This window comes from Primulina tabacum, chromosome 4 (genome assembly GCF_025594145.1).
Source record: "Primulina tabacum isolate GXHZ01 chromosome 4, ASM2559414v2, whole genome shotgun sequence".
In the NCBI taxonomy this organism is placed as follows: Eukaryota; Viridiplantae; Streptophyta; class Magnoliopsida; order Lamiales; family Gesneriaceae; genus Primulina; species Primulina tabacum.
In genome coordinates, this window is record NC_134553.1 from 5,297,143 (window position 1) to 5,310,403 (window position 13,261).

The 13,261-nt window shown below is 36.1% G+C and overlaps 2 protein-coding genes and 1 pseudogene across 2 annotated transcripts; 2 read left to right on the forward strand and 1 right to left on the reverse strand.

The window, feature by feature from the left end:
- The first annotated feature begins 1,329 nt into the window (after positions 1-1,329).
- LOC142542733 (small nuclear ribonucleoprotein SmD1a-like) lies at positions 1,330-3,109 on the forward strand. The gene is made up of 4 exons (XM_075649528.1): positions 1,330-1,460; positions 1,551-1,627; positions 2,560-2,751; positions 2,850-3,109. The coding sequence occupies exons 1-4, from the start codon at positions 1,447-1,449 to the stop codon at positions 2,909-2,911; spliced, it is 345 nt and encodes a 114-aa protein (XP_075505643.1). The 5' UTR covers positions 1,330-1,446; the 3' UTR covers positions 2,912-3,109.
- Positions 3,110-3,490: 381 nt separating this feature from the next.
- LOC142542730 (uncharacterized protein At4g26485-like) lies at positions 3,491-5,653 on the reverse strand (annotated as a pseudogene).
- A 3,512-nt stretch (positions 5,654-9,165) lies between these two features.
- LOC142542734 (heat shock cognate protein 80) lies at positions 9,166-12,372 on the forward strand. The gene is made up of 3 exons (XM_075649529.1): positions 9,166-9,438; positions 10,075-10,216; positions 10,309-12,372. The coding sequence occupies exons 1-3, from the start codon at positions 9,316-9,318 to the stop codon at positions 12,141-12,143; spliced, it is 2,100 nt and encodes a 699-aa protein (XP_075505644.1). The 5' UTR covers positions 9,166-9,315; the 3' UTR covers positions 12,144-12,372.
- Positions 12,373-13,261: the final 889 nt, after the last annotated feature.

The following is a 13,261-nucleotide window of genomic DNA, read 5'->3' on the forward strand; positions in this document are numbered from 1 at the left end:
AATGATCTCATTCCAACAGCTATAAATCTTGCAACGCATCATTTTAAAACAAATGGTGTGTGCTTATTATGTCAGTTCCATTATGCATCTACGAGTAATTGTCTTTTGTTTTGTCCGGTTATTAAAAATATCTAGAAAAAAACACCTTTTTGGCATTGGATTAAAAAATACAATCATACTTCTTTCTTGGATTGTATTTTATTTGTGAGGAAGAATACACAGGATGATGACTTTGAATCCTTCGTTTGTCTGTGTTGGGCTATATGGGTTGAAATATGCAAAAGAACACATGACAACGATGGGCAGTTAAATGGGTTAGATGTGAGTTGGGTTGATGGTGTGATGGATAGCTTCAGGATTCTTAGACAGCTTCATGGGAAGGTGGAAGTTGATGGGAACCAGAATCAATGTACTACATGGGCATCTCCACTGAACTCTCAGTATAGACTCGATGTCGATGCGGGATTTGATTCTATCAGAGATAAATATAGTGTGGGTATGGTGGTGAGGGATGCGCAGGGGAGAGTCCGTGGGGCGAAAGCTTGTCAGATTCGGTTTCCTAGAAGTGTGGTTTGTGCAGAACTTCTGGCTATAAGGTTGGGAATGGACTTCTGCTTGGGGCTTAGGCTGGACATTGTGTGCATATTTTCTGACTCCCTGGTAGCGGTTAAGGCGGTGAGGGAAGAGAATTTCGATCTAAGTCACAGCGGCGGAGTGGCTTCCGGAAGTTAGAGCGATGCTTGAGGATGAGTCATTCCTTTCGATACAACATATGAGACGTATGGCTAACAACGTCGCTCATGCTCTAGCTCAACGAGCTCTAATATTTTCTTTGTTATTTGAATGGACCGATGGCGTTCTTCCGTCGTGGCTCATTAATGTTGTAACCCAGGACTTATTGGTTATTTGAGTTATGGAAATATTTTTATTCATAAAAAAAATAAAATTGACATTTTTGTTATATTTTGTTAGCAACAATGTCAATGAAACATTTTAAATAGAAGGCCACAACCAGGGGTAAATTTTTTTTATATATATTTTTAATGAGAATGCAAATGAATTGGGGATTTATATTTTAATTTCAAAATTCAAATAAGTTTAAAAGATTATTGAATACATTCTTTAATCAAAATCAAACGAGTTTGTGTCATAATTCATTTATTTAATAGATTTCAGTAATTAAGTTTGAAAACTATCGAGCTTTAATTTCACTTTCAAATCAAATTAAAATCAAAATTAATTTTCCAAAATGTTAAATAAATTTAATTATACCACAATGGACTAAAATTTGCTAAGGAACAACACGTTTTCATTCTCTTAATGCGATTTAAAAAGAAAACCCACTGAAACAGCGACTTTATCATTAAATAAAATAGTTTCCCCTCCCGCTCCCAGCAGTAACTTTCAATTTTTGGAACCCTAGCCTGTACGGCGATCCGAGCTACGATGAAGCTCGTTAGGTATGATTCGAGCTTATTCGTACTTTTTTTGGAAATTTCTTCTGTTCTGTTAATTCATTGATTTTATGTGCAATTGTTTTTGCTCGGCAGATTTCTGATGAAATTGAACAACGAGACCGTCTCAATAGAGCTCAAGAACGGAATTGTAGTTCACGGAACTATTACGGGTGCTCTTTATCTTTCCCTTGACAATATCTATTTGAGCTTAATAAATTCGCGCTGTTAAAACTCAGGAATATGTGCTTGACGTTGATTTATATTTGTATGGTTCTTATTTCACCAATCTTTACGAAATTTTGATCTAATGACCTTTGAGAGCACAACCTTTTTTATTCTGCAATTTAATTACATGTTAGGCTTCGTAAATTAGTAACTGCACCACATAATTTATCCTCTGCGTAATTGAGTTTCAAGTTTTGGATGTGGAGGGTTTGTAGATGAGGGTTGAAATAGTGATTTATTCTCATCGTTTTATTATCCTTTGAAACAGTTTTAAATTAGTAGCATCAGTGTCATTTTATAAATCTGAGTCAATTTAGGAAATGACGTGACTTTAACACTTAAAAGTTCTTGTTGTTTCTATATAATGTCCTACCTAGGTAAAACTTGGTGTCCTTTTTATTTCAACTTTATGCCTCTCTAAGGGGCTTCGTTTTTCTTTCTTTTCTTTTCTTTTCTTTTTTTTTGTACATATTTTGATACCCATGTTTATCTCGACTTCACTTGCTAATCCTCTGTTTGAACTTCAAAACTCTGAAAATTTTATTAGATATCCTGTGACTTTGGATGAGAGTAAAGAAATGATTTGAGACATTTCAAAGGACTCAAATTTGGATATTTTAAATGAATCACGGAGCTTAGAGTAACTAATTTGAATCTGCATAAATCAAATGTATCCGAACAAGTACCTGTTTTTAGATAATGGATTTGATTTTAGTCATTAAACCCAAACACATACTAGTAGTTAGTGGAATGGCCACTGCCTCTGCTTTTAAGAAGTTTGATTAGTAGTTTCTCAAGCATTTTGGTTTTCTCATGTGCCAAATTTAGTCAATTGGGACAAACTTGATTGTCTGAAACCTTGTTGCTTGGCTTGTAGGAGTGGATATCAGCATGAACACACATTTGAAGACTGTAAAACTGACAAATAAAGGGAAAAATCCAATCACTCTTGATCATCTGAGTGTTAGGGGAAACACAATTCGGTATTACATCCTTCCAGACAGCCTAAATCTTGAAACTTTACTCGTGGAAGAGACTCCCAGAGTTAAGCCCAAGAAGCCTACTGCAGGTACTCCATTTTATCATCCTCGATCCATTTTACCCCATGTTTTCCTCCTACTGTTTTGATTTTAAAATTTAATCATGAAATCCTTCTATAATAAACAGGAAAAACTTTGGGTCGCGGTCGAGGCAGAGGCCGTGGGAGGGGACGTGGCCGTGGTCGTTAATTTTATGTTCTTTTCTTTTATCTGTTGTCTCTTCATATTTAGATAACATTTTGTTGCTTAGCCACCTGTTTCAGAGACCGGTGAGATTTAAGTTATATAAATGTAAAACCTGTTAACGTTTCCACTAATGTAGTCATGTAACTGGTCCGGTAGCATGTACGAGTGATTTTCAAGACAAATAATATCTTTAAATCGTCACTCACTTGTCATGGAGAGCTGTCTATTTATATTATTAAAAAAATAAATTTTACTCTATTTAACGATCTATGTAATGTAAATGATATCTTCTTTAACAACATATAGTAAAGCCATAACAATTTTCATGATTAATTAATACTTTTAAATTTTTTTACGAACTTTTGCATTTTTGTTTGCATTTGTTACTAATTTCCCTTTTCGTTAAACATAAACGAGTCATACGGTAGTTGTGTCAATTCAGTTGAAGTGGAAGCGTAAAAATGATATTTCGACTAGCAAATACCAGAGTGATATGCCCTTGTTTCTGAATTTGGCCGATTTAGAAGAACTGATATTCAATGTTTATATCATTAGAAGCAAATGCCAGAAACACCCTATGTATGGTGGAAGTAAACAGGACCATTCAGTAACATAAACTTACATCATTTTCTCTGCCAGAAATGTTTCTTTGTTTTCCTTTTCACTCATCCCTTAAAATAATATTACTTGCATTCTAATTATTTTTCTTTCTATTTAATTACCATTTACCATTCCATGGCCAACTAACTTGAGTCCGAATTTGAACGTGTTGCTGGGGTAGCAATCGAAATTTTCATCTCCCCCAAAACCACGCTTTGTGTTGTAGCCTGGATAGTCGCTCAAATTAAATTCGACTTCCTCGATAAGCCGAAGCCCATGCGAGCTAGCAATAGACACCAGATTCCATTCACGGTGATACCCATTGGTCTTGTGGGATATATATGTATCTCACCATATACATCTATCATTTCCTTGGCATTCTTCAAAAACAAGCTCACCAGCCTTCGATGACGCCTAAATATGGAGGGCAAACGAAAAATATAATATACGACAGATTTTGTAGAATGTAATCGATAATATATTATACAAGTAGTGTTTCTCACCGGAGACTAGAATCTCGGGATAATCCCCAGAAAAATCCAGCGAAGGGGAAGTTGTATATTATACGATCGAAAGTCTTGTGTTGGAGCATTTGCTGAGTGGCTATTGTGGTGGCATCAATTCCATGCATCACAATGCAACCCCTTTTCTTTAATTCTCTGATGTTCCAGGGAGCCTTGGCATAATTTTTCTTCAAAAATGCTGAGAATATATGTGAATTAAGGAGGGCAAGTGGCCTTTTCAGAGTTTTAGTTAATCTTGTTGTTATGATTACTTATACTTTTATCTTCTTTAAATTTTGAGTTCAAAAAAGAAAACAATCTCAAAAACATTCAGTTTGAGATAAAAGTGAATACTTGAAATGTCAAATGTGTGATGGATGCGTGAGAATGGATAAATTTTGATAAATACCTCCAGAATTAAGAGAAGTAGCGACCATTTTTTATGCGCAACCAAAAGCTGCAGCTAAAGAGTAGGAGAAGGAGAAATCTCCCTCTCCCACCAGTAGTATACGGTGGATGCTGCTGTAATGCTTGATCCATCTCGCTTTTTCCACCACCACCGTACTATCTATCACCTTCTCCACTTCAATTTCTTTTTCTTCGGAAGATTCTTGGAATTTCTTTTCCGTTGAAATGTAAATTCCAGGTCCCTCGTGTTCTGCGTAGGACTCGTTCTTTTGAGGACCATTTTCTTGAATAATAGCTGCTGAGTCGGTGTCAGTGCTTGAACTTGCCTTGTAATCAAAAGCGTGATAACTGAAATTGGGTATAGAAATCGTTACGGAATCTAAGATACTCTTGACTCTTGGGCAGTGCTCCTGGTTCTGTTCCAAACATTGGTTGGAAGATTCTTCGCACATTTGATCTCCCGTCCCGTTCTTCTCATGCTCTGCGTATGAGATATTCTTTCGGGGAGCATTTTTTCGAGTAAAGACAGCGGAGTCTGTGTGGGTGATTGAACTTGTACTGTAGGAAGCAAGAGAGTGAATACCACCGAAACCGGGTGTAGAAATTGTTACAGAATCTTTAGTAATCTTAGTCTCACTCGAGTACTCCTTGTTCTGTTTGGCGAAAACATCAATATTTGGACACCCCGAATCTCCGTCTGGATTAGAAATGAGAAGGCCTTGATTCAATGAAGGAAGATCACTTGGTTTTGGTGTCGGGTTTTCAAGAGGTAGGAGTGGGCCAGAAGTTTTTCTTGGCTTGATCCTGTGAAATACTCCCTTAAAACATCTATAACGTGAAATGAGGACGGAACACGTTTTACGCCAAATCCCCTTCAAAGTGCAGCATGACCTTTCAAGTAATCTTGCAAATAAAGTGGAGAAATGACGGGTTAGGTTCAGAGAAATCGACCTTTGAGCTTCGTCTTCTTCTGTTTTCCAGCCTGAAACTCTGCCGAGACTGAGGATACTTCCCATTTTGCTTGAATTTTGCCCTCAAATTAAGCTACAGTTTTATGAACAGCAGGAAATTTATGAAGAATTTTCACCGTATTTGAACGTTGAAGTCTTCATTTCCCAGGTGGCTAATAGAAATGGAGGATCCTTTATTGATCGAAAACAACCCTTGCAATTCTTGAGCACATTCACGAGATGCAAGCGACTCTGCAAGTCTTCTCTTTTTACCTTTTTTTCCTGCTTTAATTAGTACTGGCTTGAGTGTATATATAAAACTAATTTAATCAAATTTTAGATTTTCTAACTTCACACAGTTGTTATTATCGATTTTAGTTTTCATTTAAAATTAATTTATCAAAATAGTCTTTTTATCATATCAAATTATATAGATATCCCATGTCATTTAAAATCTATTCACCATCAATTTCTTTATCTCAAACTCTTTATTTGATTTTCGTAATTTCTCGAATAATCTTATGAATTCCATGCATTTGGACATAGAGTAGTGATAATTTGAGATAATTCTTTTGTCGAGTATCATTTTTATACGTTTTATTTTTTTGAAGGTTTGTTGTGCATACTCATAAACTGTCAGCATAGAATAAAGTAGAGACTTAATTGAGACTATCAGCTTTTTTGTTTATATTTGTATAAACTCATATTGATGTAATTATTACGTTTCATAACCATGTTGATTGGTGATTTTGTTTAAATTATTTTAGATAAGCAACAATCGTAATTAAAATATTATAACCTTAGCGGTTTCGTATGCACTAATTCAAACTAACAATTCATAATTTTATTAAAATATGTTTATTGATATAAGTAAGTAGTATTAAAAAAATTAATGTATTATAAATTAAATAAAACAGAACAAATGTTAAATCAACTCTTAAAGAGAAATAATAGATAATTAAACAAATGAATCACGAAAATGGAATATGTGTGTTCGTAGAAAAAGGGTATTTTAGGATTTTTTAATTAAATAAGACATAATGCAAAATGTGTAATAAAGAAGGTCATTTTTGAAATTATGACTTTAAAATAGACTAGAATAATCAATTTTCCAATTTTATTTCACCAGGCTTCTACAAGGTCTGTGGCTTAATTGATGTATTAATTAACATAGAGTGCTTGTTGGACTAAATTTGTTTAAGATTATTATTTTTTCTTTCATTTTAAAGTTTATGATTTGTGTCTTATTTAGTTCATCCGAACATTAAAAAAAAGTTGATTACATTCCTGATGATGTCCGGGTAGATTGACTGAGATGATCTCAAGTCAGACAATCTGCACACATTCAATAAGAAAATGTCAGTGGAGAGCCGGAAAGGTTTCCGGCGTAACCACTTCGACGCTCAACTCAGTACAAGGTTCACCAAATAGAGAGAAAATTTATTGAATGCGATAGATTGGCATGTCTCTCAAATAAGCATACTGGGTATTTATAGGGGAGAAGATAACATTGATCATAGTGTATGTACAATGTTCCTGATCAGACATTATGTATATGTCATGTCTTCTGGCGACTGCCCATGCCATATCTTTTGTCAGTAGGCATTGCGACCCATACTAGTGGGCCCCAAACTGGTAATTAAGATAACTGAACTCTGATCGGGTGAGAGGACCTTAGACGGGCTAAAGGACCCTGTCCAGATGACAGGACACTGGCCGAGCTAGAGGATGTTGTCCAGGCGAGAGGACACTGGCCGGGCTGTCCGGGCTAGAGGACCCTAGTCGGACGAGAGGACCTTGTCCGGATGAGAGTACCTAGTCCGAGCGAGAGGACCCTGGTCGGGCGATAGTACCATGTCCGGGCCAGACACCCTAGTCGGTTGAGAGGATCCTGGTCGGGCTAGAGTACCTTGTCTGGGCGAGATGACCATGTCTGTGCTAGAGGACTTTGTCTATATTTTACACATGCTCTACTCTTTGGAGCAAAATGAAATTTGGCTAGGTTAAGTTTTATCTTTCTGATCGAGTCCCAAAATGACCCGAACCCTTTTCAAGGTATCACCAATCCCCAAAATGTATTTAGAATTAATATCTCAGTGTCGAGAGAACTTATATGTATACGCTCGTGTGGATGCGTATCATCGAATAAATAATACTCTATCGATGACTCGTAACTCATGTGACATAAAAATAAGGGCGGACTTATTGTTGGGGCTAGTATGGTATCGATCCTTATAGACCATATATATATGTTATTTTTTGGGCCATTTGGTTGAGTGGATTAAATCAGGATAGATTAATAGTCAAATATTTATCGTTAAAATTTTAAGTTGTTTTAATAATCATTTTGACCCGGTTTAAGATCCAATTTTATTAATCAAATAGTTATCCATAAAATTGGATCTTAAACCGGGTCAAAATGATTATTAAAACAACTTAAAATTTTAACGATAAATATTTGACTATTAATCTATCCTTATTTAATCCACTCAACCAAACACACCCTTATATGTATGTTTAATTCTCCAGTATGATAGAGTGTACAAGTGATCACTATTTTTTGTGTGTGGTTTCCCGATATTTTCACGGGCTTGTTAAAATTTTAAATGGTGAGACATATTTCAAAATCAATCTGTGTTGAGATGGATAGTAAATTATAAATCTACAATAATAAGTATTGTGATAACTAAAATTAAGATTATTTAATTGTTTTAATTAATACAAATACAGAGTAAATTAGTTATTCTTATTATATGAGTTGATTGGTATTTAAATAAACGAAGAAGATTATATACGTAAAAGAATCGAGAGGACTCGAAAAATATTTTATTAGTATTCGAATTCATCGAATTCAAGTCGAACTCGAACATGTTCGAACTTTTTTCGAACTAAAATTGAGTTTAATTATATTGTTCGATAATTCGCGAGCCGCTCACAGACTTTGATATTTTATCAATTAACATAATATAAATATATATTAAATAAATATATTTTGAGTATTCATTTTTTAGCAATAGTTCTAATATTTTGCGAATATGTTCGAATATTTTCAAGCGGACATTGAACTTGAGCCCTTGTTTGAACCGAAGTCGAACAATTTTTTTAAAGTTTTCGAGTTTTGAATCAAGCTCGAATATATCAATTTTCAAGTAGAATCTGTAACTTAAATTTTTCAGCATATACAGCTCTCGATACAATTCATTTGCACTCCTAAAATTAACAAACAAGCATGCATATGAGTGGTATTCTAATTAATTTTCAAATTATACAATTATCTCTCAATATTAAATATCATAGTAATAAATTTAATCCTTTATTTTTAGTAATATAATGTGATGTTAATACAAATTAAATTATAAAAAATATATACCTATATTTTTTAAATAATATAAATATATTAACTCTTGAACATGCTTAAAAAATGTTACAAATATTTATTCATCCATTAGAATTCATTTTTTTTTTCAAAATACAATTTATCATTTTCTATATAATGAAATTTGGTATTTTCTATCATTATTATTAATATTGGTATTTAAAAAATAAAATATATATATATATATATATATATATATATATATATATTAAAAGACTTAAAAAGATGTATAAATTAATAGATTAAAATATTAATATAATATAGTCGATACTCGAACTGATATGTGGTGCATAAATTCACCGGGAAACCAAACAAGACTTAACAACGTCGAAGGATCTAGAAGGAAAAAGAAAAAGAAAACCGAAGACACTTCAAAAAAATTAAAGAGTTGTTTGAGAAAAACCGAAGGATCTAGAAACCCTAGAGAACAGATATATATGTATATATGTACATAAATCCCGCTACTTCTCTCAGCAGTCAGTGCCTCTTGCAATCGCGGTACGCTTCGTTGGAAGAGAATATTTCCTTGCAAATTGTGTTGTGGGAAGGTGAGTTCCAGAGATCGCAGCAATGGCGGATACAGAGACGTTTGCATTTCAGGCGGAGATCAACCAACTGCTGAGCTTGATCATCAACACTTTCTACAGCAATAAAGAGATCTTTCTCCGTGAACTCATCAGTAACTCCTCTGATGTAAGGCCCATATCCATTCTCCACGTCTTGTTTTGCTTAGAATTTAATCTGTTTTCGCTGGTCTAGATTTTTTATATGGTTGAATGTTGATCTATTAAGCCGAGTTGTCGGTGATTTATCACCTTCGCATGTTTGGGCCAAGGCTTATGTTATTTGTTGCGTCTTATTCAGATTTCCTGAGATCTCTGTTCGGTGCTTTTAACGTGATAATTGTGTATGTTGTGGCTAGACGGCGGCTTTATTTGTTATCGGTGTTTTTATGTTATTGATTATTGTTTGGTTTGGTATTGGGCGAAATCTCTGGACGAGAAGAAAAAGCATTGGTTTGTGATATTTGGTATAGCTGATTTACATGAAATAGCGTTTTGTGCAGTTTCGTCTTCGGATAAGTTCTATTTCTTTTATGCGATACTGTTCTCTTATTCTTTAAATTATGTGCGATACTTGATTCCGTAAGGAAAAACGATATCATCACCATGTTAATAAGTATAATACTGTCTGAGAACCATATATTTTGGTGTATTTAAGAAGATTATTTCCCAAAACCTGTTACTAATTATTCAGTCATTATTGATAATGGTAGAGGAAAATATTTTATGTTAGAATGAATAGCTGAATGATTTATGTTGCACGCAGGCTCTTGACAAGATCCGCTTTGAAAGCTTGACTGACAAGAGCAAGCTAGATGCTCAACCAGAGCTCTTCATTCACATCATTCCTGATAAGACCAACAATACGCTAACCATTGTTGACAGTGGTATTGGAATGACAAAGGCCGGTAAGTGTGCTTGTGTCCTATCTTACCTTGTTTATGGTTTGGTGGGTAGTTACGCGGTGGTCCTTTTTGGGCTAATATGTGTAATTTCACAGATTTGGTGAACAACCTCGGTACAATTGCGCGATCTGGAACCAAAGAATTTATGGAAGCAATTGCAGCTGGTGCTGATGTTAGCATGATTGGGCAGTTCGGTGTTGGTTTCTATTCTGCTTACTTGGTTGCGGACAAGGTCATCGTCACCACGAAGCATAATGATGACGAGCAATATGTCTGGGAGTCCCAGGCTGGTGGCTCGTTCACCGTGACCAGAGATACGTCTGGCGAAAACCTTGGCAGGGGTACCAAGATCACGCTGCATCTCAAAGAGGACCAGCTTGAATATCTTGAGGAGCGCAGGCTGAAGGATTTGGTCAAGAAGCACTCTGAGTTTATTAGCTATCCAATCTCTCTTTGGGTTGAAAAGACTACAGAGAAAGAGATATCTGATGATGAGGACGAGGATGAAAAAAAGGATGAAGAAGGAAAGGTTGAAGAAGTTGATGAAGAGAAGGAAAAAGCTGACAAGAAAAAGAAGAAGATCAAGGAGGTCTCTCACGAGTGGGATCTGGTGAACAAGCAAAAGCCCATCTGGATGAGGAAGCCTGAGGAAATCACAAAGGAAGAATATGCTGCTTTTTACAAGAGCCTGACCAATGACTGGGAGGAACACTTGGCAGTGAAGCACTTTTCGGTTGAGGGTCAGCTTGAGTTCAAGGCTGTTCTATATGTTCCTAAGAGGGCGCCATTTGATCTCTTTGACACTAAGAAGAAACCCAACAACATTAAGCTTTACGTTCGCCGTGTATTTATCATGGACAATTGTGAGGAGTTGATCCCTGAATACCTGAGCTTTGTGAAGGGAATTGTTGACTCAGAGGACCTGCCCCTCAACATCTCTCGTGAGATGTTGCAGCAGAACAAGATCTTGAAGGTCATCCGCAAGAACCTGGTAAAGAAGTGCCTTGAGCTCTTCTTTGAGATAGCTGAGAATAAAGAAGATTACAACAAATTCTACGAGGCTTTCTCGAAGAATCTCAAGCTTGGCATCCACGAAGATTCTCAGAACAAGAGCAAACTTGCTGAATTGCTCAGGTACCATTCTACCAAGAGTGGTGATGAGTTGACCAGCTTGAAGGACTATGTGACCAGGATGAAGGAAGGCCAGAGTGACATTTATTATATTACTGGCGAGAGCAAGAAGGCTGTTGAGAACTCACCCTTCCTTGAGAAGCTAAAGAAGAAGGGTTATGAGGTCCTCTACATGGTTGATGCCATCGATGAGTATGCTGTCGGTCAATTGAAGGAATTTGAGGGTAAGAAACTTGTGTCTGCCACCAAGGAAGGTCTAAAGCTTGAGGAGGGTGAGGATGAGAAGAAGAAGGCTGAGGAGCTGAAAGAAAAGTTTGAGGGCCTGTGCAAGGTCATAAAGGATGTCCTTGGGGACAAGGTTGAGAAAGTTGTGGTTTCTAGCCGTGTTGTTGACTCTCCCTGTTGTTTGGTAACTGGTGAATATGGGTGGACGGCAAACATGGAGAGGATCATGAAGGCACAAGCTTTGAGAGATTCTAGCATGGCCGGATACATGTCCAGCAAGAAGACCATGGAGATCAATCCGGAGAACTCCATCATGGAGGAGCTTAGAAAGAGAGCTGATGCTGACAAGAACGACAAGTCCGTGAAGGACTTGGTTATGCTGCTGTTTGAGACTGCCCTGCTCACATCTGGATTCAGCTTGGACGAGCCCGCCACTTTTGGAAACCGTATTCACAGGATGCTAAAGCTTGGGCTGAGCATTGATGATGATGCTGGAGATGCTGATACTGACATGCCTGCGTTGGAAGAAGCTGATGCTGATGCTGAAGGCAGCAAGATGGAGGAAGTGGACTAAATCCTGGGTTGTTTTTGTTGAGTTAGTGGCGGAACTTTTCTTTTCTATGTTAACTGTGTGTTTTACAAATTTCATATCCTTTATATCTTCCTGCGCAAACTAGGACGGAGATACTTTTTTTAGATTTTTTTTGCTGTTTGTTTTTATTTTACTTTGTGATTGTTTTACAATTGGACTTGACGGTTTAAAACTTGGTTTCATTTTAAACCCGAACATTTTTCTGGGCCCGTATCCAAATGCTTATGTTAATTCTGCTTTGGTGATGAATATCTTGATTGCACGCAAGCGTACGACGTCAAATTATAGTAAAATGTATTTTTGAGTGCAAGTGTTGATCCCACGAAGAGGTAAATAAAATATATCAATGACTTGATTGCAAGAAAGTAATTAAACTAATCACTGAATGGAGAAATATCAATGAGAGAAAATATCAATGAGAGAAAATATCTAGAGGAATGATTTCACTAAGTTTCTACAATAATTATTCTTGGTTGTATTTAAATTCTTGAATTTCTATTATTTAATGATCAAGAACACTTACGTATTTTATTCCCCCTTTCCCAAGTGACGAATAAATTGTACCAATCAAACTTCGATTTAATTATTCCTAATAAAATCTACGTTTAATTGGTAAAGGCAAACAATGTTCTTACCTAAGCCTCGCTAAAGTTATACGCCTTCCGAACGATATAAACATTCAACGATGCGTCTCTAATGATCTATAATCCTAGTTCCTCTCCCGAGTTGTAGAATTAATCAGACTACATACAATTTATGGCCAGTAAATTGCAGTGAAATAATAAATAGAGAACGCAATTAAACAAAACGGAATTCAATCATAAAAATATCCACGTCAAATCATCGTATAGACAAAGCTACGTCAACCTCTAGAATGAAAATTTAGTTCATCACGAAATCCACGAGAACACAAGACATATTCATAGTTCTAGACATCGCTACACTATAAAATAAAGAAGCGAAGGAAAAGATAACAAATCCAAAGTGTCGTCTCCGTCCCCAGATCCGTCGTTCTTCGTATTTGTGATTGTTCTTCGCGCTCCGAATCTTCGTCTCGTGTTTGCTTGTGTGTTTCCTCTCCCTAGGCGGCTGTTTTCTCG

What these genes read in the sequence shown, in the direction of transcription:
- LOC142542734 (XM_075649529.1), top strand. Translation starts at nt 9,316, where the DNA reads ATGGCGGATACAGAGACGTTTGCATTTCAGGCGGAGATCAACCAACTG. An exon ending in TCATCAGTAACTCCTCTGAT is followed by an intron (nt 9,439 to 10,074) that starts GTAAGGCCCATA and finishes TGTTGCACGCAG; the next exon opens with GCTCTTGACAAGATCCGCTT. An exon ending in TATTGGAATGACAAAGGCCG is followed by an intron (nt 10,217 to 10,308) that starts GTAAGTGTGCTT and finishes GTAATTTCACAG; the next exon opens with ATTTGGTGAACAACCTCGGT.
- LOC142542733 (XM_075649528.1), top strand. An exon ending in AGTTCACGGAACTATTACGG is followed by an intron (nt 1,628 to 2,559) that starts GTGCTCTTTATC and finishes CTTGGCTTGTAG; the next exon opens with GAGTGGATATCAGCATGAAC. An exon ending in GCCCAAGAAGCCTACTGCAG is followed by an intron (nt 2,752 to 2,849) that starts GTACTCCATTTT and finishes TATAATAAACAG; the next exon opens with GAAAAACTTTGGGTCGCGGT.